This window comes from Hermetia illucens, chromosome 4 (genome assembly GCF_905115235.1).
Source record: "Hermetia illucens chromosome 4, iHerIll2.2.curated.20191125, whole genome shotgun sequence".
Taxonomy (NCBI): domain Eukaryota; kingdom Metazoa; phylum Arthropoda; class Insecta; order Diptera; family Stratiomyidae; genus Hermetia; species Hermetia illucens.
Window position 1 is genome coordinate 70,476,820 of NC_051852.1, and position 26,167 is coordinate 70,502,986.

At 38.1% G+C, this 26,167-nt stretch overlaps 1 protein-coding gene across 3 annotated transcripts in view; it reads right to left on the reverse strand.

The window, feature by feature from the left end:
• Positions 1-1,836: 1,836 nt before the first annotated feature.
• Positions 1,837-26,167, reverse strand: part of LOC119655249 (protein yippee-like CG15309) — a 90,185-nt gene continuing 65,854 nt past the window's right edge. For 2 of the 3 annotated variants that reach the window (XM_038061043.1, XM_038061042.1), the window contains exons 2-6: positions 8,867-9,088; positions 8,506-8,751; positions 4,734-4,777; positions 4,563-4,671; positions 1,837-4,504 (exon numbers count right to left, since the gene is read on the reverse strand). In XM_038061043.1, coding sequence (XP_037916971.1) covers positions 4,415-4,504; positions 4,563-4,671; positions 4,734-4,777; positions 8,506-8,607 — 345 coding nt within the window. In that variant the 5' untranslated portion in view covers positions 8,608-8,751; positions 8,867-9,088 and the 3' untranslated portion in view covers positions 1,837-4,414. The remainder of the gene's footprint in view (positions 4,505-4,562; positions 4,672-4,733; positions 4,778-8,505; positions 8,752-8,866; positions 9,089-26,167) is intronic. The other variant, XM_038061044.1, reaches the window with a different exon arrangement.

Below are 26,167 nucleotides of genomic sequence, written 5' to 3' on the forward strand. Positions count from 1 at the left end.
TTATAATACCTCAAATTTGTTGCTTCTTTGAAAATTCAAGACTATGAATATCGATATCACCCGAAAGTTGATACTTTCGAATAATATATTTACGTGCTGCCTACTAAGAAATGTACAAAACCTTTCGTGTCTGAAGCGTCCAGCTTCCGGTTTCCCGATTAGTTTATATATATATTTTTTTTAAAGAAACATTCCGAATACAATTATCTTTGAATAGTCATTGATCAAAACACCGACCATGTGTTTTTTGTCCGTTAAAAGCAAATTTCATCGTTTCCATGCTAAATTCAGCGTGTCATTTTTATTTAAACTTGTAAAAGTAAACCATATAGGTTTGTAACCGCCCCTACTTCGAATATTTAGGATAAAATGATGTTAGCATGATTTTACTAGAATAAAAGATTATTTTTTTGTAAAAAAAATAGTACATTGTGTATGGGTTCGGGTAAAAAGAAAAATTTTGGAGAAGTACAATTTTTGCGTTTGGAAATTCATTACTTGCAAAGCAAAAAAACACAGAAAGCATCTGGATAAATAAATCGACTTGGTCTGGGCGTTTACAAAGGACGACAGTAATAAATTGTTGAAGAATGAATAATATTCCGAAAGCAGAAAATATTAAAACCTTGAACGAATGGTCTCGAAAAATTAAACAAAGTGTCACAATTAGCGTTAGCAAAAAATTATAGCTACTATTTAGTACTCTATGGCTTGCGTATTTCATTTTTGCTTCTTTTAGCCAGGAACAATTACTTCTGAGAAATTCGAAATACAAATTAGAGAAATGCATCGGGAATTGCAGCAAGTCGTTCAACATTTGCAATTAAGAAGAAGTAATTCTTCTTAATGATAATACTCAATCCCGCATTGCATAATCAACAACCCACAAAGGAAACAAACTAGGATATCAAACTCTGCTTCATCATACTTTACAAACAATGCAATGGTGATTTAGCGCCCCGGTTTTCAATAATTTCCAAGGTCATCAATGTCTGAGATCCTCTAAAGCGGATAGACTAGTACAAAGGCCTGATTGCTGCTACGATTGCCCGTTCATATTAATAACAAAATACACGCTTTCCAAATTTAGCTCCCATTGACTACCTCTTGTTTGAGCACTTACTGAATGTCCCTTCAAATTCCATCATTTACAAGACAGCTTCAAAGAATTTATTTGAATGAAAAAAATAGTTCTAATAATAAATAATAATAATAATTTTATTTAAGGCGAAAGAACGGTTTAAAGCCGACTTTTCTTTTGTAACAACCCAACGGTAAAATACTGACACTTACGGCTATATAGATATCGCAAATAGGAAACGTTATTCGGGCATATAGTGTGAAACTGCAAAAAATGCAGTGGTACGGATTGTGTTAAGTGGCTTAAGAATGGAAGCTTTATGCCTAGGAAAACATTTGTGCAAGATGAACGTTAGCTTATTTCAAAGAAAAGTATTTCGTAAAGTTGTCCATTAATACTAGACACTTATGCTAAACATTCTGCGATAGGTCGATATTTGGATAACACGGAAAACACTTCAAGATCAAAATATCTGTGCTTATACTTCATCAGTGTGGACGATGTATGAGTCGGCTGCGGTTATTTAGCAGACACTTGGAAATAGCCTAAATATTACTGATAAAATAATCGGATTTCCAGCTACTAACTACACTCGAATCGATGCAATTCGTCTAAAGCCTGCAACGATTATTCATTGAAGTTTAGAAACCAATCATGGATTTTATAAAATTCACACTTTCCTATTGTTCAATATATTTTTAGGAAGCAACTGAAGCTCTAGATTACTACAATTCGTTTTAATAATTCCAAATTAATAGCATTGCATTGGTTTATATTTCCGTTTTTATTTAGTGTTATAGTATGTATTTGTAGAAATTATAAATAATGTAAGAATCAGTTTGTTCTAATTTTATATTTTAAAACCATCATTTGAATTATGAAAATATTTTATAGTTACCAATGTATGTACTTCTTTTTTAGTGTTTTTCCATGTAATACAACTATTGTTTTTATACTTTATTTTTTATTAATGAATATCACACATTTTCCTTAAATAGTTTGGTCTCACCGTTCTCATATTACAGATTAAAATTATTAAGAAATTTTCTTATATCACAATTGCACATTTTTCTTTCTATGTATAAAACTATAAAGAACAAAAATAAATCCACCTTATCTGAGGATGGAAGAAAGCGCAAATTAAAATGTTAAGGGCTTATGAAAACTCTTAAAAAATCAATACTGCTTTAACCTCGGAAAAATTTTAGACGACCAATTCACATTCAAAGCTGAGAAGAAAACTTGAATTTGCATTGATTGTGACTGGTTGTGTTTGCTAATATTCTCTCATACACTGATGTTTACAAACAAATAGATTTGAATATTTAAAAATATAAAGGATGACGGAATCGAAAGCTAAAAAGAAATTTGATCAAGTTTAAACTGTACTGAATTGAATTCAATTGCCAATTCCTAATGGAGTAGAATCAAGTAATTCCGGCCGAATTTTCCTGGTGCTTGAACTTAACATTAGCCCATCATTAATGTGAGGTAAATGATCTTAAAGCATGAGTTCATCTATTGCATTTCACGCGCCCAATGCTTGTTGGAGATTCAGATTATTTTTTTTTTTTATAATAATATTAATTCTACACATTCAAATGTAGTCCACTTAAATTTTGAATATTTTTTCAGTATTTCTTCTCAACATGAAGCTAGCTGGATGATTTTCATATTTAATTTCCAATGAATCGTAGCAAGAATTAGGGGGAAATAACCTAAGTTTTTTCGTGGAAGTGGAAATTAACTCAACCAGTTCACGAATAGACTGCAATACAGCTTGCAAGAGATAACCTAGAAATAGGATCATCCATCAATGAAAGTGTCCCAAATATGACTTTCACCACAAACCTCAAAAATAATATATTTTCTTCATTGTAAATTCAAGTACCGATCTCATTTTTGATCCTTTTGGATTTATTGGCAAAATAAATAATTATTCTAGGAAAGAGTTAGCAACTTAATTTTCCACTCTCGATGATAATTCCATCTTTACAAAGCAAGACTGTATCGAGCATAAAGTACTCCATTGAGAAAAAGTAATCCAATTAGGAATTGTCATAAGCCTGACATTCTTAGCAGACTGCAATCACTACCAATTACACATCCATAAGGTTCAGTTTCTAGCTGCTAACCGGTTCATAACGAGAGCGTAAACGCATATCCGCGTTGTTGCCGCCATTTTCTCTTTCTCATTATCAATTCTATATTTTTCATGTTCATACTCGTTTACTTATGGTGTATTATAACCTTAATAAAATTATTCCTAATATTTTTATTCATTAGATTGTTTGGCAGTTTCATCGCTTGTTTTAATGTATTTTTTGCTTGTCTAGAAGTTACACAGTACACGATATATTTTTCTATTGTTGGTGATGCATATCTTCAAAGTATACCGCATGTATATACGATGGTTTTTGTGAACTTCTTTGCTTTATCTTACAAATATTTAAGCCACATATTGGGATTTCTGTTTACTCATATAGGTGTTGGAACTCTCGAGGTTCTGTCCTACCCGGATTTTACAAATATATTTGTAGACAGCACGACGAGTATATTTCAAGAACATGTTCATATTACTTTAGAATTGTGCAACTTAGTTCCATATTTTTAAAGCAAATAATCATAGATGTGTGAAATTATGTAGTAAATGAAAGCTATCTAATATATTTCTTGGATATACTCTGCATCTTACAAAACAAAGTGTGCTCCTTCAATCACAGATTTCTACGTGATTTTAAATTTGTTCCGTCACCAGTGCAGGAGTCTAATTCGAAAGCTGCTTGCATTTAGTGGCCTCAAATGTCAGTGCAACATTAGCGGGCTAAAAATATTATGATCTGAAAGTTCTACGCAGCTAAATACTAGCGCGATTCATCAGCTGAAGACTAGTTGCATTAAAAACAATTGAGCAGCCATTCTTGCTCGTCTGCTTAAACGGACAAATTTCGGCAGCATTCTATCAAGTGATCGAGTTGTAATCCCAAAGAAATAATTATAAAAAATTCGTATCCGAAGTGGACATTTAGCCAAGGCGCAAAACATGTAAGCCCACGTATATGTCAATCCTTAAAAGCTAAATCTGATCTTACATCCGAATATTATATACATTGCGACGTTTCGTCTATTTACTCTCTTAAGATTGTTTCGATAGTGAACAAATTTAGAAGGGAATAAGAGATAGACAAATGTGAAGCTTGTGAAGCTGCCGTCGTCAATTTTACATTGATAATACATCTGTATGTTTGACAATGTGCCATCTGCTTTAAGAAAATCCTTTCTCGGCTACTCCATTCACATCTATAAACACGGTCAAGCGTTTACAAAAGCACATCAATCCCAGCCATTTTCCTTGATCATATGAGCTAACTCAATAATATATTTGCCTTCCTTATATTTTTGACTCGATTCGAAAGCGTGTTCCTGTAGGAATGAACCTTTTTAATGTTCTAATAGATATGACGAGATAGGTAGCACTTACGTATTTCCATCCTAGTGGCGTTTTGCAACATTCACAATAAATGTCGGCAACTGCGTGAAGCCCGGTTAGTAGAATTCGTTCTTCTGCCTGGCCACAGGCTACATTAACTCTATAAAGTGAACCTTTCATTAGCAATAGTTCATTACGATTTAGAAAAATTCGCATACTTACACTGAATTGAAAAGATATGCTCTACCTTGACTACCTTGAAATGACTGAAAAATCATTAAACACATTAAGTTGTAGTCGAATTAACCAAATGCTTCTAATTCACTTTCACAAGCTTTCTAAAATTGAAGTAAATTTTTATCCTTGAGCCAGACATTTGAGATTTTATTTGTCAAAATTAAAATTCAATCAAATTATTAGACAATATCCTGAAAACAAGTGTTGAAAGGGCACGAATTTCGAACATGTCTTTTTTTTATTTCTCTCAGCACAAAGTGTGCATATACGTACACCTGCATAACCTGATTAGGGACACTGAGCGTTTAGACAAAATATAATATTCTAACACAGCAACTCGAGGGAAACATGAAATTTCCGAAGCGAATATAAAGAAAATACTTTTTTATATTATTAAATAATACACAAATATCCCAAGAATAACAAATGGAGCAAATTATTTACTAGATTTTCTATACTAATATAGAATATCAAAAGTTTTACTTGTTGGCAAGAGATAGATAAACTGCAATTGGAGTTATTCTACTTTGCTAAATACTACCTGATCGCATTTTGCTGCTAGGTCTCGCGACACGTCGATCACGAAAATGCATTCAATATCGTTGCAAAAAACAGAATATGCAAATTGACATCTCAGTCGACATAATATCGCTAAACATAGTAAAAACTTCTTCGCTTCCCAAGTCCGGGTAAATGAGGAGGACAGCATGGTAAGGCGTATCTGGATATTGCCTGGTGATAGATTACCCCAGGCCAACTAAGAAAATGCATGTAATGTCGGTAACAAAGTGACCATGTCATGCGGAAAAATGCTAGGATGCAGTCGATGTGGTAGTGCAGGTTCCCTTCCTCCCAAGAAAATATGCAGCAGGAGTCATTGATGCAAGGACGGCGTAAGGACATAACCATAAGAGGGTTTGTACACTTTACAATGATACTTTCCCGGTAAGACGGAATAACTTTTCAGAAGTGTATTGATATTTGTGCTCTGCACGAAACTCGATGATGATCGTGCAAAGATTTGCGACATGGAAGGTACACGTAAATACGATTATGATCTCCCTACTTTGGTAATCAACATACTTAACATGGTGTCCAATCTGTGCATTTCTGCGACCCACTTAACAATGTCCAGCGAATTGATGACCGCTTGGTCCTCTAGAATGGATCTTTCAATGATAGACCCGGCATCAAAAGCGAACAAACCATTTGCATATTTTTTTCATGGAACCTGCGCTCCCTAAATACAATAGAAACTTCTAAGCAGCTAGCCAATACCTTGTTCCATTATAAAGGCTGATGTCATAGCGTTACACTAGTTATGCTGGAGAAGAGCCAGTACCCCATATATTATAGCGGCCATCCAGTAAATAGGTGCTTGGAGTAGGTTTGTTAGTCAACAAAAAAAAAATAAATCTGCTGTTATCGGCTTAGAAAACAGAAGACGACGGAGAAATGTTGCCACCACCAAGCATGAAAGAAACAATCTGTGTAATCATCGTCTTAAAAATCATCGTGATGCTGAGATTTGCCCCATCCCCTTCAAGTCCACACAACTACTGCACTATACTGACGATGTCGACAGTAAGGGAAGAACAACCCGGATTGTACAAACTGCCTTCATTTATTGGAGAGAGACCTTGGGCTGCACATCAATAAAGGCAAGACGAAATATGTGGTGGCGCCAAAAACCAAAGAAAAAACAAATTCAAATAGCACTGCTCAACTGAGAATAATAAAGATAGTAGAATACCACGCTTGATAATGTCTCCTATCTAGGATCGAAAACCACAAATGATAATAGTTTTGATGGCGAAACCCGCGCACGTTTATTGGCAGCCAAAAGAGTATGTTTCAGCTTACAAATCATAGGCTCAAAGCTCTTACTGTATAGTACAATGATCTTGCTAGTTCTCATGTATTCCTCGGAGACGTGAGTTCTTAGCAAGAAAAATTGCGCATTCGAAGGAAAAATTTTTTGCCTTCTAGAAAAGGATGGAATATTCCGTGGTCTATATAATAACTATATTTGTTTGGTCACGGATAAAGTCCGGCTAAATAGGTTGCGGTGGGCGGATCACTTAATCCATATGGGTAAGAATGATTCAGCTATTCTATAAGGGCAATATCTATGGTAGAAAAAGAAGACGTGGTAACCCTGGCTCAAATGGATAGATAGTTTTTAGGAATATCGTACTAGTGAGCTTTGAAGCAAAGCTGGGTTGTCTAGACCGCCATTGATGATGACGATGACATCAACGCACAAAGGATATCGAACACTTCTATTGTGTTAATGTTAAGAATGACAAATTGCTTCGCAATTGACGAGCCTCGACGGATAGATAGCGGGAATACTTAAAGCAGATTTCAACGGAAAAACTTCCTCATCCACCTTGTCTGCAAGCACTGCCAACATTTAGGAATTTACAATTCCACCTGCCAACGCCACATAAATTGAGGAGATAATCCAAAGAATGAAACCAGGGAAAGTTTTTGAGACTTTGCGACTGAGTTCTGGAAACCAAAGGGCTACGATTTAACACGCTGGCTCAGTAAGTTCTTTAATCACCTTATTGAGGAAGATAAAATATTGCCTAACATACAAGTTTCTGAAGAACTTTGAAATAAAAGACATTGGGCTCCCTAAATTGCATTCCTGGATCTAGTAAAGCCGTTCGCTATTTGGTATGCGCTGTGAGAGCATCTAGTGCCAGAGGAATTTGTATGTTGAGTAAAACTTTCCTAATGTCTTTGCAAAGATGTTCGCTTGAATTTAGGCCATAATACGCTAGGATTACATCTAAAGTGCGGCCATAAGCAATCGGTTTGAGATTACACCCAACGTGGAAAAATTATGAAGCGAATTCGATAGCATGCTCACGTCATTTGCGTTCACGGAAACTCATTAATGAACGGCCCAAAAGCCGACGAAATAACGATAGCTTTAGATAGGTTATGATTTAAAAGCCTCTCCACTTCACTCGGGCTAAGCCTGCTACCCAGCAAAGTTGCGAATCAGAGCCAAAGTCAATCTTCCAAAAGTGACAAAGGGTAAAGAAGAGAAAAAAGAAAGTAGGTAGGTGCGTGATACTATTGGCCAATTGTCAAGAAGAACATAAAAAAAGATAAAATGGGATTGCTCGTAGGAAGCACCGCGAACAGCATATACAAACAATCTTCATCTATCTGCACCATTCATCTCTTCGGTACAATGAATTGTCACAGAAAATTAGGTTAGGTTTTATTATAACCTTGTTCAAAACAAGAACTCTGCAACTTTAGTATTTATATTTAGCTTTACACTTTTAAAAACAGTGCTTGGTCTGGAATCAATTAAAAAGGAATTAAAAAAATATTGAATAATTTTGTAATTTTATTTGCGCAAATATTAAAAAGGTTTGCACTTTGAAATCCAGTTTTCAATTGAGTAGTTTATGAGGATGAGATCTAGAACACTTTCTAGCCGATTGTGAGGTAGCGATTCATTTCAAAAGTCTCGCAATCGTGTTAGGTGCAGATTCAATGTTCAATATGACTAACTTTCAGTAAAATCTCAGATTGCGTGAATATCCTATACTACATTCTACATAAACATGAACAATACGTAAGGTGGGGATCTCATCCCATATCCACACCAGATCTTGCATAATTTGGCCGAAAATTAGGTAATTTTAGACTGGAAGCGAAACAATTTTGATGTTGTAAAATGAATATATGTACATTCTTTCTTTCACTTGTATCAAATCAATGTACTCACCTTAGATATAAGCTCGTCGTGACTAGCTAAATGCGCCCGACAATGGACGCAGGAGTAAGTTCGGTTAGTCGGAGGTAGGTAGGCTTGAAATGTTTTCACCATTGTGCCGTTAGATGCTGTGCCGTTTGCGTGCCCGTTGGCCGCGTCCTTTGTTAGAACCGTAAGAAATTTCAGTTATTTTCAACGTGAAATTATAAATTATATCCAAATTGAAGTAGTTGTGGATACGACACAACTAAATGAAAACTAATGTAGAAAAAAAGAAAGAAAGAAAGAGAAAGAACACAATAAAACAAAACGAAAAAGGCATTTATAAAGTGCAAAAATCAATATATGAAACAGAAGAAAAAAATAGAGCTACCTGGTTTTCTCTGTTCGAGTCCAGGCCGATGCCGTTGGTAGCTTTTCTTTTTGAGAAGCAGTAACCTATTTTGCAAACTTTTATAAAGCGTTTCAGAGAAAAAGACCTCAAACTACTGCACTATCTTCAGTATGTATATGAAGCGAGTTGCCGCCGTTGATTTTCTTCGTTTGCTATTATGAACGCCTCCGCCTGCAATTTCCTGTTCCCAAGCAGTATATTCTGGAAAAAAACAGCGAAACACCGAATTTGAGCAAACTTCATATAACCATATCAACAAATATATATCTTGTTACCTACTAAGATAATATTAACAATATCAGCGACAATGAAATTATGATTGAATGCTTCACTTTCAAAACAAGTAGAAAAACCGAAAGCTAGACGCTTCAGGTATAAAACGTTTTGTGTTTCTCTATGTGAGTTAAAAATTCACTTACCCTCTCCTTTCTTAAAAGCCATTTACAAAAATAATTTGATCTATTATAGATCTGTGTTAATAGCAGACAACCTGATACGCTTTTCACTAGGAGTTCAATATTCTTAGCAAATGTGAAGAAATTAACCCAACAGATACAAACAAGTCGGGTAACCTCAAGCTGGACGCTTCAGGTATGAAGAGTTTTGTGTATTTCTTTTATAAAAACATTTGAGTGGACATTTGTCCCATCAGTTCCTAGCACATAATATATGCATATATTATGTAAGAATATCCACTTTCGCATGATATTGACTTTCAAAATCTTAAATTTGCAGAGAAGTGACAAATTTGGCCAGTGCGATTTTCACCAAGGATTACGCTGTGTGTTATAGTCCATCAATTATAGTCAATTACTAAAAATTATAGTAATATACCATTTAACTTTATTTGAACAGATATCGGTATGGGGGTATTTTCGGAGCCACGGCACCTTATAGTGGCAGCCTCTTGATTTTTTGGTTGGGTATTCTCTGGGAATGGGTCCGTGAAAGAAATAATCAACTTCAACCCTCCGCATTCCAAACCTTTCCAACAAATGTCAAAACTAAGACGGCTTCGGAAAGTACTAACCGAGACCTTTTATTTTTTACACTACATGACAATATTTGATGAAAAAAAGTGTACACCCCCTTTTGCATGTATGGGGATCACCCCTTAAATTCGACGTGGAATGATGTAACTCACTATATGGGTAAGTGTACCTTTCCAACAAATTTAATGCCAATCTTCATTTCCGAGACAGAACAGAACAGGTATGACAGTGAATCGATTTTAATAAGTTTTTGTTTTACATAAAACCTTAAAAAGCTATTCAATACTCATCAATCAATCGATACACTATCAGTGAAGAATTACAACACAAATATTTATAAAGAGTCGAATTTTATTAAGATTCTGCCTGTTTTTAAGGTTTTGTGTAAAAACCTTATTAGAATCGATTTGATGTCTGACTGTGCGTCTCTCACACCCGATTTATTCGCAAACAGTTAGTCAAATATCTCGGAAGTAAGTTGATATTTTTGAATAGCCAATTGGAAAAAAAACAATGCATTTGTATGTGCATTTTCTTCCGTTATTGTTTGATTAGTTTTATTTTAAACAGAAAAGTAGCAATAAAACAAAACAAGTCCGGATTGTCATTCAAAGTCTTGAATTTGCAAACAAGTCAGGAAATCGGAAGCTGGGCGCTTCAGGTGTGAAAGGTTTTGTTTGTTTCTTCTGTTAGTATATTTGAGTGTAGAACAATCCCATTTGTACGTAGTCCATTATGTATATGCATTTAGCATGTCTGACTACCCACTTTAGTGTCATATTGATATTTAGTTGCAGTAAATTTACATGGTAAAGTCAATTTTGGGTTACTGTAACTTTGTTACTAATAGTGTGATTTTGATCAAACTTAGGGATAATATGCTTCCTATTATATTTTATACTACTACCAACTTTTATAACTCTGGGATAAACTTGAGGGGGGTTTTACTCAATTTCCCCAAAAGCATGGTAGTATACTATTATTAACTTAATTTTAACAGATATCGATATGGAGAGTATTTTGAGGCCTGGGCATCATATAGAGGCAGCTTCATGATTTTTTTCAGATTTTTCGGTTGGGTAGTTTCTGAGAAACGCTTCATAAAATTTAATACAAATAGTACAAATTGGCTAATTAATATTTTTGTAGTGTTCATCAGTTTTTAAAATTGTGAGAGACCTTCTTTTCATTGATCCTACAAATTTTTCGGCAACTCATGCAGGAATAAACCTCCAGAACTCCTTTATGTGATTCTCCAAGTTCTTTTTGCCTGTTATCTCTCTTTTGTTTACCTCCTTTTCAACGTGTGCCCACAAGAGTCTTATCAGACTTAAACCTGGGTTCGGCGGTGGCTGAGCAAAAGTCTTTTGACATTATGGAATGGATCCTTCCTTGCCAACCCTAGGCGTGTATGTTGGACCATTGTAATGATCTCTCCTTCTCTGTTATGAAAATTGCCAACGGTTTTAGAACGACCTGCTACTTTGTACCAAAATTCTTTTTAATGGATACTGCAGTTGGCTTGGAGATGTTTCCCAAAATCTGCCGTTCTATTTGGTCCGATTAGATTTTCATGGTTCAATCACCATCTGTTTTGCCAGAAACGGATCCACTTTTTTTAAAGTTTTTTTTTTATTGCATAATGAATAGTAAACTTTTGCTTTTTTGTTTTTGAACTATTTTCTGAATGCTTTTATAGTATTCAGTAATCAACTCATTGGAGTCGCAGAACAGCTCATTGTTCATCTTCGGCCATTTAACGCGCAACGAATTGATCGTTTCGTATAAGCCAGGGAGTGCAAAAGTTCTATTTACAACACGAAACATAACGGCACCTCCCTTTGAGCAGCAATCGCGTTACGATTTGTCATATAAAATGAGAACTTGAGGTGTGAAAGTTTTTCTGGTTGCGATAAACGCTCACTGTTTTTGTGTAATATTTCTGTGTAACATATAATTAATAAAATAATAATAACGATACTAAACACTCATAGAGAGTTAGTTCTATCTTTCATAACTCACTTAAAAATATCATATGGTTTTCAAGATAAATCAGCCATGCTATTGACATAGTATGCTGATCCGAAGCCCAGGTAAAGGAGGATGGTTTAAGGCAACGTATTTTGTATTATCCTCAGTAAAGCAAAAATAAAATGCTGAGATCATGGCAAGAGATAAATATAGTTGGAATTATTCCACTATGCTAAATCTTACCTGACCTCTCTTGGTGATAGGTCCAGCGACAGGCCGAGCAAGAAAATGCATACAATGTCGTTAGAAATAAGATGATCGGATTGAGGAGCAAGTCTCGGAAAAATGTTAGGGCATCCATCTCAGTCGACGCGGTAGGACGGATTCCGGTCCTGCCGAGAAATGGGTATGGGTTCTTGACGCATGGACGGTGTCAGGACGTAAGTAAGTTAGTCTAAGGAAAACAAATACGTGTCTGCACACTAAATGTTGACACCTTAAGTGGAAAGACCGAGGAACTCGCAAGACCTTTTCGAAAAAGACGCATTGACATCTGCGCTCTGCAAGAAATCCGATGGACTGGTGTCAAAAGCTGCTACATAGAACGCGAGCCCACACACTCAATATGGTGTTGGTATTGCCATCTCAGAGTGTTTCCGTGATGTCATTAAAGAAGTCGAACGATTTGATGATCGGCTGATGAAGCTCACCATTATATCAGCTCATCGCACTATTTACTTCTTCACCACGTACGCACCACATATAGGTCGACCTAATGCCGAGAAAGATGCCTTCTGGCAAATTATCGATGAAAAGACTTGTCACGTGCCTGCTGACGATTATATCATTATTGCCAGCGACCTTAATGGTCATGTGGGTGAAAAGGCAGACGGTAACAGGTGCCACGGCGGAAAGGGGTTTGGAGTCTGTAATAATTTTGCGGACACCCATGTGCTTATGAATACAGGGTTTACTAAACGGTTTTCTCATCTTCCTACACTTTATAGTGGGAATAGTAAAACGCAAATCGATCATATTCTCATAAAACGCCAACATTTTACCACCGTCACTATGAGACTATCGCATCTCAACTTCGGCCGTTGATTCCTTAATTCCTGCGAATTAAGCCACCGAGAAACGCACTGGCCCGTCGCGTATTAAATGACGGCGATTACGATTACCCATAATTACGAATGTGGAAGAATCGTGGAACCAAATTAAAGACATGATCCACAAAGCGGCAACCCTTGGGGTCACCAAGTCAAGTAAGCGGTACATCAACCGAGATACTTGGCTTTGGAATGACGATATTCAAATGAAGGTCCGTGAAAATAAACGCCTCTACTATAAGTTTCTCGACAATAAAACGCTCGTAAATTTGTAAGAATGCCAACCGGGAAGTAAAGCAACTGCACATTCGTGATGGCGCGAGAGATATTTATTGACTTGCAAAAATCGTGACGAACGCACACAGAATATCGAACACTTCGGTTGCGTTAATGACAAGGACGGTAATATGCTTACCAACCGTCGAGCCGCAACGGATAGATGGCGAGATTTCAACTGAAGAATTTGTTCGTCCTCCACTTTCACAATCAATGCCGACATATGGAGCAGTTCCACCTGTCAGCGCAGTCAAGGAGGCAATAAAAGAAATAAAATCAGGAAAAGCCCCAGGACCTGACGACATCGCATTTGAGCTCTGCAAAGCGAAGAGCTGGAACCTAACTTTAGGACTCAGTGAATTATTTAATCAGGTTATTCAGGAAGGTAGAACACCATCTGACTAGCAAGAAAGCACCACAGTTCCAAGATGCAAAAAAGGTAGTCCAGCAGAATGTTCAAATTACCGTCCGCTCCGATTACTTTCCCATACCATCAAGATTTTTGAACACATTATTGACAACTGATTTCGCAAAATCGCTGAAATAACCGCGAATCAGGCCGGATTTGTCAAGAACTGTGGAACTACTAACGCAATCGTGAGAAGCGTCGCCATCTTTACATTGCATTGTTGGTCTAGAGAAATCCTTTCATCGTGTATCACACGAAATCATCTAGTATGCTCTACAACACTTAGTACCAGAAGAATTCGTGCGCTGGGTTCAATTGGTCTATCACGATCCGAAAAGTAAAGTTCGAAAGTGTGGTGGATGTATCAAAACTGCTTCGGGTCTCTATTGGTGTTCATCAAGGAAGCGCCCTCACCGCGCCCCTTTGTTGTTGTTATAGACACCGTCACATGGCACATTCAACGTCCAGCGCGCTATACACTGCTTTATGCAGATGCTGTTTTCCTAGCGTCTAATAGCAAAAGTCGTCTCGAGTAACTTATTCAAAAATGAAATTATCGCCTCACGTAACACGATCTCATGCCGAATCTCAATAAAACTGAATTTTTGTCGACTGATCCCCATGAAACAGGCACAATCAATGTCAGCGGCAGTGACCTGCCCAGAAATGAGCGATTTAAATATTTCGGCTCAGTGCTATCAACCAATGGATAACTGCGTTATGATATTGCTTCACACATTAACGCAACCTAGATGAAGTGGCATTCCACAACTGGTGTTCTTTGTGATCGATGTATCAATGAACGTCTCAAATGTAAAATTTACCGTAATATCGTCCGTCCTGTCGCTCTCTATGGTTCTGAGTGAGAGACTATAAAAGACAATGAATGGCGTCTTACGGTAATGGAGAAGAAGATATTGCGTTGGACTAGTGGCGTGACAAGTTTTGATCACATCCAAAATGAGGATATCCGCGACCGACATGAGGTTGCACCGATAGTGGAAAAACTGCGAGAAGCGTCTTTGCTGGTATGGTCTCGTAATTCACGCAAACGAGAATTCACTTGCCAAGATTGGTATTATATGAACATCGAAGTCGATAGTAAACGACCAAAAGGCCAGCCGAAACAACTTTTGCTTGATACGCTCGATGGGGATTTAAAAGCCTCGCGATTGCATCCAGATCAGGCATTTGATAAAACAAAATGACGAAACCGATCACGACAAGCTAACTCCGTTTGTGAACGGGACAAAGCTAAAGGAAAAAAAGATATGGTTTCGAGATATTTGACTTCAAAGTGTACTGCAGCAACTCTCCAACTTTTTTCATATACAAACGCAGTTTGTTTTTTTCAAACGAAAGATATATGCACCAAAGGAAATCAACTGAAATTTCTTTTAATTGTTAAACAGTAGCAAAACTTACACTTTATTTTCAGCAATGCTTTACAGGAGCTTTATTCCATAAATGTGAATATGTAAGTATTGGCATTCTATCATGAACAACCAACATAATAGGAAATTAATCATGTTTGATTTTAGAATTCAGCTGGTTATATAAAACAATATCTACATCAATCAATTCGACTATGAATCCAGCAATTTTAGTTTAACCTCATATTTTGGTCAGAATTTTTATTCTTAAATATTTTTAAGGTTTTGTATAAAAAAAAATCTATTCATCAGAAAGTTCTGAAAAGCCTTCCTCAATTCATCTTAGGACAACAAAGTCATGAGAACAAAGATAATATTCAGAGACAATCGAAAAGAAAATGCATCCGTAATAGACAATATTCTTCCATTTTTAACACCCTTATTTTTCCCATCCCCGAAATGGAAATGAATACCATAAATCATATACAATTAAAAAAAAATACTCATTTCATCTATCCATAAAACCTCTTTCCTCTCTCTGAAAAAAAATTTAAAAACTCATTTATTTATTTATATACAAATCGTCAATTTGAATGTGAATATTGCTTGGCCGGTTAAAAGAGAACATCGGCCTTGTAATTAAAATTGATCGGTTCCTGTTTCGGAATGCCGGCCTAACGATTGTTCTGGTGGAGGCGAGAAGAAATGCATTTTTGTCGCAAAGATTAGCGGAACCGGAGACCAGCTAATGAACTTGGAGCAACTTTGAATTGGAAAAAGAATCTTGAACAGTACAAGTAAAATTTCAAAGAAAGAGTGTGTGTTTTTGTACATTCGGCAAGTTGAGGAAATTGTTCACATTCAGGCTTTGAATTTGTAGGCGATTTTCGAATAATGCAGGTGAAATTTGAAACAAGTCGGGAAACCGGAAGCTTGACGCTTCAGGTATAAAAGGTTTTGTGTTTCCCTATGTGAGGAGTATAACGTAGTTCTCCATTGGCTTATAGCATTGACCCGAGATATTGAAATCGCTCAATTGTGGGCAGGTTACTGCCATTGCGAGAACTCAGCGATATAAATATGTCGAGTCAATGCTATCTGCCAATGGAGAACTGCGTAATGAAATTATTTCACGCATTAATGCAACCTGGATGAAGTGGCATTCCCCAACTGGTGTTCTTTGTGATCGACGTATCAGCGCACGTCCGAAATCTAAAATTTACTGCAATGTCGTCCGTCTGCCGCTCTCTATAGTTCTGAGTGTTGGCCGACTATAAAGGACAATGAACGGCGTCTTGCGGTAATGGGGACGAAGATGTTGCATTGCACTGGTGGCGTGACACGTTTTGATTACGTCTGAAATGAGAATATCCGCGATCGATATGGGTTTGCATCGATCGTGGAAAAACTGCAAGAGAGGCGTTTTCGATGGTGTGGTCACGTAGTTCACGCTAACGAGAATTCAACAACCAGTATTGATCAGAACATCGAAAGCAATGGTAAGCAACCAAAAAGCCGGCCAAAACAATGGTGGCTTGATACGCTGGATGAGGATTTAAAGGTATCGCGATTATATCCTGATCAGGCATTTGATAAAATAAAATGACGAAACCGATCATCACGAGCCGACCCCGCTTGTGAACTGAAGGCTGAAGAAAAAGAAAAAGATGTGAGGAGCGACGAGTGCACGACAACTCCGTGTAATATAGCTAAAAATTCCATTGCCCTCTATTTTCTAGAAGGCGATTCAAATAAATCATTTGATGGAAAGCCCTGTGTTGATAATGGTCAACCTCATACGCTTCACACTCTCAGTTTAATATTATTAGCGAATGAAAACAATTTAACCAACATCAAATATAAAAAAGGGCTAGGGAGAATTAGATTCTTCTTAAATGGAATTTTAATATTTCACTGGGATTTCAATTATTCTCGTTAATTATGACGTCAGCATCTTATTTGTGTGGCTTAGAATGCTGTTAATTAGCACGAAATTGATAAGTTTGAACTGCTATAACCCCACTAATAGTTGGATTTTCATGAAACCTGGCATGTGTATGCACGAGGCTGTCCTCTATGTCGGTGCAAAATTTAGTACACTTAGGATGAACTTAAGGGGAGTTTTTTAGTCTATTTCTAAAAGTTGATAATATACTATTAGTAGATTTTTTGAGCAGATACCGGAATGGGACATCTCTCGAAGATTAGATTTCAGATAAGTGTTTTACACAAAACCTTGAAAAGTGCTGCAGATAAATAGATTCTTCATAAATGCGACTTTAATATTCCACGCGAATGTCAATTATTCCGGGTAATTATGACGTCAGCATCTGATTTGCATGGCTTTGGAAGCAGTAAACTCGCGCGAAATTGCTAAGTTTGAACTGCTATAACTTTGGCGTTAATTGCCTGATTTCCATGAAATTTAGCACGTATATACGAAATATTGTCCCCTATGCTAGTACAAAATTCGGAAGTCCTAGGATGAATTTAAGGGGGGTTTTTCAGTGAATTTCTAAAAAGTAGTAATATACTATTAGTAAGTTTATTTGAGCAGATATCGGAATGGGACATATTTTGAGGCCTAGGTTTCATCCAGGCGCATCACACTGATTTTTTTCGGATTTTTAGGTTAGGTAGTTTCCGAAAATGAGTCCTGTCTCACTTCAAGTGCGTACATTTTGACTCTTTACCCACGCGCTTTGCAATTTATGCCGAAACTAATGTCAGTTTCGGCAAGTGCAAATCGAGAGCTTTCATTTGATACCCTACACAACTATATCCGGTGAAAAAAATTTTTGAATCGCCCCTTTGCATGTATGGGGAGCCCCCCTTTAAACTCCACCTAAATTTATGGCACTCACTGTATGCGTGGGATTTCATAGTTCCCATCTGTCCACCGAATTTCGTTTGGATTGGTTTAGCCGTTTTGGAGAAAAATGCGTGTGACAGACAGACATTGAATCGATTTTAATAAGGTTTTGTTTTACACAAAACCTTAAAAAAGGAGCGTGCGACTTTTGAAAAGCTGGCGAGTGTCGAACAGTAAAGTAGTGATTTCTTTTTTCTAACTTTTCCTGTTGGCGGAAAGAGCCCCGCGCACGGAATTCTGGGGAAATCTGGAACAACCGTGTGGTTTTTCCGCACTCGAGAGTGTGCGGCTGGAAGGGTTTGTGCCTGCGCCTGCTTGTGGTTGCTTGGCTGCTCCGTTCCAGGACAACACGCCCTCGGCTTCATGCAGGACCAGGACAGTGAAGCCCATAGTGTTTTATGTAGGCACCTGTCGTGAGACTTAATCCTACGGTCCTCTTCAGACACGGATTGACTTTGTGACCACACTCAGAACCCCGTCGAGACAAGCAACAACGGTACCAGTCTATACCAAGTGCATGGCTTAGCATTCATACTGGTGGATGCAAGAATTACCTAAATCTCTACCGAACTATGGAGTACGGCACCCGTGTTGATACGCAACACCACGTCGAGGCCCGTAGGTCTCTTCTCGCTTGAGCATAACCACAACCACCATGAAACTCCCACTAGAGGGCCCAACCGCAAATAACCGAGCTGTCCTCACATACAACAGAAGTTCACCCGAAGTATGTGAGTTCAGGGGCTTTCCCGGTTCCCATGGTACCAGTATACCCCTGGTAAGGTTTCGTGACCAATTTGCCACTTCAGATGAGTCCCCGTGCAGACTCGGGTCTGATCGCCCTGATTAGGTCTTTGGAGCATTCGCCTACTGAATCACGACCGGCAAACCAAAGTGGTTACAGCGTCTCCCGGTGCCACCGCTATGGAGGTTCTCCTCGACCACTTGGTTTTGGTTGCCGCCCCATCTTCCTCGCCGCCACCTCTGAGCACCACAGGACCAGGACAAGTACTTGCTCGACGGAAGCGTATTTCGAATCTATTCATAAATAATTCACACATGCTTATTCACTTTTTACACACACACACGTGTCCGCCAAGATCCGGGATTGAAATATTCAGTTTGAAGAATTAACGGTGTTCTCATGGATATTTATTATAGTCAACAAGAAAGGTCAAAGTAATCCCCCAGAAATCTGAGAGCATTGCATTGGTTCCCCATACATGCAAAAGGGGGGTGTGAATTTTTTTTACGGTTCCACGTGCGCGGTAGCGCTTACAACACTACATGGAAAGCAACTTGTTACGAAACCACAACAGGAGCCTTGGAATGAACTGATAACACAACGATAATGGAATAACGAATTGCGCATTTTCTCTTGGAACGTGGGCTCTCTGTACAGAGATGGAGCTGCCAAGCAACTAGCCGATGTTCTGTCCCAATATAGAACTGATGCAACAACGTTGCAGGAGATGCGTTAGGCAGGGACCGGTTTCCTGGAGAAGAGCCGCTACACCATATATTATAGCGGCCATCCAGTAAGCCATGTGCTCAGAATAGGTTTCTTAGTTAGCCAAAAAATGAAACCTGCTGTTATCGGCGTTGAAAACACAAGCGAACGGCTATGCACTCTGTGCTTGCGAGACAAATTTAGAAATATAAGCCTCATTAACGTTCACGCCCCTATGGTACAGAGGAGACTGCAAAGTCCGAGAAGGATACCTTCTACGAGACAGTAGAACGAACCCTCGAAGCCTGTCCCAGATATGATATTAAAATCATACTTGCGGCTTTTAACAGCCAAGTAGAGATGAAGCCCGTATTCAGGCGATTCGTTGGCTGGCTGGCAGTGTCACACAAAATGATTGTTGGAAGTACCTGGTTAGCGCGAAAAGCGGTACACAAGCATACGTGGGTCTCTCCAGACGGGGTCACTTTCAACCAAATTGACCAATTGCTGATCGAACACCGCCACCTCTTAGCCTTAATGAATGTCAGAACATTAGCGAGCCAATATAGACTCGGATCACTATCTCGTTGCCATGGTGCTCCGAGCTCGAATAACAACACCATCCAGAATCCCCTTTGACAAATCCACAACACCTATAAGAGGGAAATGGATACCGCAATAGCCGCAGTCAACAAAGATCCTGGAGATGAAGCATCAACCAATGATCCTCACAATCACCTGCAGAACGTTATTATAAAAACCGCCACAAACATACTCGGCCCCTGCCGCAAAGAGTCGGAACGGCTGGTTTGATGGCGAATGTAAACTAGCTACGGAGTAATGTTGCACTCTCGCAGAGACTTATCATGTACTCCGGCGAGCGGAGAAGCGACTTCACAGATGGAAAAAGGAACCCTGGGAGAACCAATAAGTCTGTGAACTCGAAAAGTACAGTGAGCAACCGCACCAGGTCGGATAGTCCCATACGCCCCAGAACATCATTGGCCTATACCAAAGAGGCTTCGCTCCAGGCAAACCAGCAACAGATCAGATTATCTCTCTGCGGCAAGTGATAGAAAAACTGTTGGAATATGGGCACCAGTTGCACCATATCTTCATCGACTTTAAAGTCGCCTATGATACCATAGCCAGGGAGAAACTGTACACGGCCATGACAGAATTCGATATCCCAACGAAATTGATAAGAATAACTAGGCTGACCCTGACCAATGTGCGAGGCCAGATAAAAGCAGCAGAACCATTGTCAAGACCATTCGACATCAACTACGGTCTACTACAATGGGATGCCCTATCATGCGTCCTCTTTAACCTGGCCCTGGAGAAAGTGATCCATGATGCTGAGGTAAATGCGAGGGGTACGATCCTCTTTAAGTCCGCCCAACAACTGTCCTATGCTGACAATATTGACATCATGGGAAGAACAACCCGAGATCTTGGGATGCACATCGATGAAGGCAAGACAAAATATATGGTGGCAACGTCAGCACCAAAAACCAACCAACAGCATCAAACCGCACTGGTCAAACAGGAGGAATGAAGATAGGAGACTACAACTTTGAGACCGTTGATAATTTCCCCTATGTAGGGTCGAAAATTACAACCGATAACAGCTACGATGATGAAATCTGCGTACAGTTGTTGCCAGCCAAAAGAACCTATTTCAGCTTTCGAAAACTGTTCGGCTCGAAACGTCTCACCATAGGGTCAAAGCTCTTACTGTACAAGACAATTATCTTGCCAGTGCTCAAGTATTCTTCGGAGGCTTGGATTCTTAGCAAGAAGAATTGCGAAATCTTGGCCGCGTTTGAGAGAAGAATCCTCCGAAGAATTTTTGGCTCCCTACATGAGGATGGACGATTGCGTAACCTACACAATAACAAAATCTATGAGCGATACCATTACCGTCAGGTTGTGGATAAAATCCGGCTCAATAGGTTACGGTGGGCGGGTCACTTAATCCGTATGGATGAGGATGATCCCACCCGGAAAGTCTATAAGGGCAATATCTATGGTAGAAAAAGAAGACGAAGCAGACCTCACATGAGATGGAGCGATGGCGTAGGTTAGGATGCCAGACAGGTTTTAGGGATATCGAATTGGTGGACCTCGGCGCAAAACCGAGATGTCTGGAGTTCCTTATTAAGGCAGGCCTAGACCGGATACCGGTTGTTGCGCCGTTGGCGATGATGACTTGCGGGTTTGTGCAGGGCAGATGCAACTTGTCAGACGCCGCCTCTGCCCAGTCATGGGTATTCATATATATAATCAATAATTGATGTTTAAAACCGCCTAGTAATTTCGGCCTAAGCCGACTGAAGCTGATCTAGACCAGTTTGGGTTTACACTTTCTAAATCGGAGCTCATTGCGGTGACATCAGCATGTTATCTCCGTGTCTTTAAAAGAAGAAATGAACTTCTAAGCTTTATATGTTCGTGTCAAGTTCATAACTATAAATAATTATCGCTTTTCATAAGAATTACTTGTAAATAACAATTTCACAGGTTTCTTACAAATTAAAAATAAACAAGTCGGGAAACAGGAAGCTTGTAGTGAATGTACCCGTTATTCAGTTCGACAGACAGTAAAGCAATTTTAACACGGTTTTGTTTTTGTCGTTTTTTATCCCTTCTTTTTCTTTAGATCTGAGCTGATAATTCATATTAAAAATATGGCCATATTTTCAAATAAAATAAATGTTTTTTAAGCTTTATTATTTATTCGATTTAGAATACGATACAAGCTTGAGAATTTTTTTATATTTTTGCAGTTTTGCAATACCAGTTTTGGAATACCAGATAAGACCTTAGAAGTTCAAAATCAATATTATCATCCCCGATGTTGAAAGATTTAAATATTTCCTTGATAAAACTTTTTCAAAAATCAAAATATTAATTGGCTACTTTTCGCTTTATTGACTTGAATATTAAATATTTTTGCTTTTGGTGTGGCACACAAAGTTTGCAGTGTCAATACACATTAACCGAACCAACATTTTTGAAACTGAATTATGGTTTATATACGTAAGCATTGTCGGAAATGCACTTAATAATCTCAGGTTAGAAGCTTTAACAGCATGCCAAACATGTAACAATAACGACAAAATAACTACAAAAAATTCAAACATACGTTATTATTTTGAAAATAATTATAAATTGAATAAAAATTCGCACTTTTGTTCATCGTTCCTCTTCTGCATCACGGTTAATATTAATAATAATTTAAATTCATTTATTTATTTATTTCTATGTTGTTAGAATACATACATACATATTGGCGGAGAATATATATTTGTATGCAACCAACACAATCGTGCAAATATCTGTTCCCTGCAAATATTTATCTATCTTGCCAATAAAGCAGAATTGATAAAATTGATCATGTATGTTAATATCTATGTAGTATTAGGCGAAATATTTTTTAAAAAAAAGTGGAAAAATTTAGTTCTTTTTACTATCCCCTGTACTACATACAGGTATGTATAACGTGACAGCATCTATTACATAAGTTTTATGATGTACATATATTTATACGATGGGGTGCATTTGTATTATCTATGTAGGTAAAAACTTTATCGGCCATTGAATCCATGTATAGCATTTATGTATACAATCTGTACGTCAAACGTGTAAATAATAAATATACCATTTCGTACATTACAAGCGTATAATGATATCTATACCGTATACACGAAATAATAAGGCAAAATAATTAACTCTATCCATTAAAAGTATAGAAAATACTAAAACAAGACGAAAGTATTAAATTTATATGAAAGTTGCTAAGGACTCAAATACATACGAAAATTTCTAACCGTGTAGAATCCAAACTGCACTAAGAGTTACTAGTGCATTGTGCAAGAAGGCGAGCCTACGCATTAGCCCAGCATAAAACCATCGTAGTATTATTCACTAGGAAGCGTAAGCTTGACCACTTATCTGAGAGCCATTAGGTTACATGGCATGGAGGTGAAACGAGAAACAGGGGCAAAATATTTGAGAATTACAGTGCACCAAAAATTACTCTGGAAGACACAAGTCGGAAACATTTGTTGGAAAACTACAATGGCTCGGATGAATTGCAGGTCCGTAGCAGGAAACAAGTCGGGGAATCAGAAGCTGGACACTTTAGATATGAAAGGTTTGTTGACTTTTTATATACGAATATTTGGCTACACAATGTTTCCGCCTAAATATAGCTCGTAGTCAAAATATACGTTAAATATACCAGGGCAGTTCGCAGTAAATTTTCAACATAAATTACACTATTATAATGAACTCCGGATAATTAATACAAATTTTCCGGTTTCTTAGAGTTAATTTTCTTTATTTTGCGCTCCAGATAATTGATAACGCGGTATTTTATACTAAATCGCCAGTCCCTTAATAATAATCGTTGGCGCAACAATCCATGTTGGATCAGAGCCTTGAAAGTGTGTTAGAGCACTTCATTCACGACCGTAACGGTACACTAGGAGGCAATGTGGTCAGCATTGCGCTCGCCCGAGATTATTACCCTGATTTGACTCAGGTACTCATTCACAGCTGAGTCGACTGGTATCCGACGTCAAATCACGATACAAATTCCACTGCCACCAGTGAGATTTGAACCGCGACCTTCCGTACGACAGCCTTGCGCTCTAACCACTCAGCTATCCGGCCAGTCCCTTGCCGACACGGATTATCGGGATTCTACTGTATTAACTTTATTTGAACCGATATCGCAACGGGGGTTATACTAGGGCCTAGATACTATGTGCGCGGAAACCCACATTTTTTTTTAATTTTTAAACTAGGTAGTTTCTGAGAACGTATCCTTGAAATAATTGACAATTTTCGGCCCCTGCACTTCTAGTTCATACCCATCATGACTATATTAAGTGAAAAAAATGTTCTCCCCTTAAACTCAACGTAAAACGATGCTACCTACTGCATACAAGGAGGTTCACATTTTCCACTTTTCCAGTAATTTTGTATCAATAGGAGTAACCATTTCTAAGGAAATGGGTGTGACAGATAGACGGTCAGTAAACCGATTTTAATAAGATAAAATAATGGGGCTGCGCCCCGAAGATACTACTTTGGATATAAAGAACTGAACGCAGCACAACAGCCAGGAAATTACACAAATTCCAAACACTGGCTTGCGTATATATCGGTGGGGCAATGAGGACAGGTCCAACGGTATCCCTGGAGGTCCTTCTGGGATTAACTCCTCCCTATCTGCAAAAATAGATGCAGACAAGGAGGACGATCTTCAGAATAATAATAATAATCGTTGACGCAACAATCCAATTGGGTCAATGCCTTGAAGTATGTTAGAGCACTTCATTCAAGACCGTAACGGTACACTACAGTACACTGTAGGAGGCAATATAGTCAGCATTGCGCTCGCCGGAGATTATTACCCTGATTTGACTCAGATGCTTATTCATAGCTGAGTCGACTGGTACTCGATGTCAAATCACGATGCAAATCCCACCAGTAAGATTTGAACCGCGACCTTCCATACGACAGCCTTGTACTCTAACCACTCAGCTATCCCGACACAATGTTCAGAATGGCCGGAAATATCAAGAGGTGGGCAACTGCCTAAATCGAAGGAAGATTGATATTCTTTCAAGGCAGTAGCTTGAATTACTGATACCAAGGGCTACACATAACAACGAGGTTTCATTTCGCTAAGGATTTTGAAACACGAACTGAGTGTGCATTTGTCCCATTAATACGTAGCACGTAATATATGCATATATTATGTGAAAATATCCACTTTCAAGTGATATTGACATTCAAAGTCTTGAATTTGCACAGAAGCGACAGCTTTGACCTTTATTAGTAATAGTGCGATTTTCACTAAATTTGGTAGGATTATGCTCTATGCTTATTTGAACATGTATCGGTATGGAGGGTATTTCGGAGCCTAGGCACCATCATAATTTTTTTCAGATTTTTCGGTTAAGTGGTTTCTGAGAATGGATCCAGTAAAGAAATGATCACATCCGCACTCCCCACCGTTCCAACAATTGTCAAAACTAAGACCGGCTTCGAAAAGTACTAACCGAGACCTTTAATTTGATACCCCACATGACTATATTTGATGAAAAATTCTCTTCTCTCTCTTAAATTCGAAGTAAAAGGATGTAACTCATTATATGCGTGAGCGTTCACAGTTCCCGCCTTTCTATCAAATTTGGTGTCAATCGCTACAACCGTCTCCAAAAAAAAATGCGTGTGATGGACAGACAGTAAACCGATTTTAATAAGCTTTTGTGTGATGAAACCTCCATATATGTTCTGACATATCCGGCATTTGTGCAAATTACCTGGGGCCCTGGAAGAATACTTAATACTAGATGCCAAGTTGAAATACTTGGAAGAAGCAAATATGTTAAAATTTCTGACCTTTATAAGTTTACTTGACATACTATAGTTAATAGTACATTACCAGTAAAAAGGGGCACAATACAATAGGACATAGTGCAACTTCCCTTAACAGAATAATAAGAGAAAGTTACAGTATGTAGAAGTTTTCTATTCGTATGAATTTACGGCCCTCTAAGACATCGTACATAGATATGTATTCAAGCATCTGAGAAAAAAAAAAAAACCATAAAGTGAAGCATCTGAGATTAAGAGAACCCATATATGTATACGAGGCCCGCATGGAACATTTTGCTTTTACTTTTTTATTTTTTGGCTATTTGTATGTCAATCTAAATTTCTTTAGACATACATCGTATATAAGTGTAAAGTTCGCAGATGGATGATCAGTGCGAGCGATATTCATTCCTGCGTGCGAAATGTTCAGAT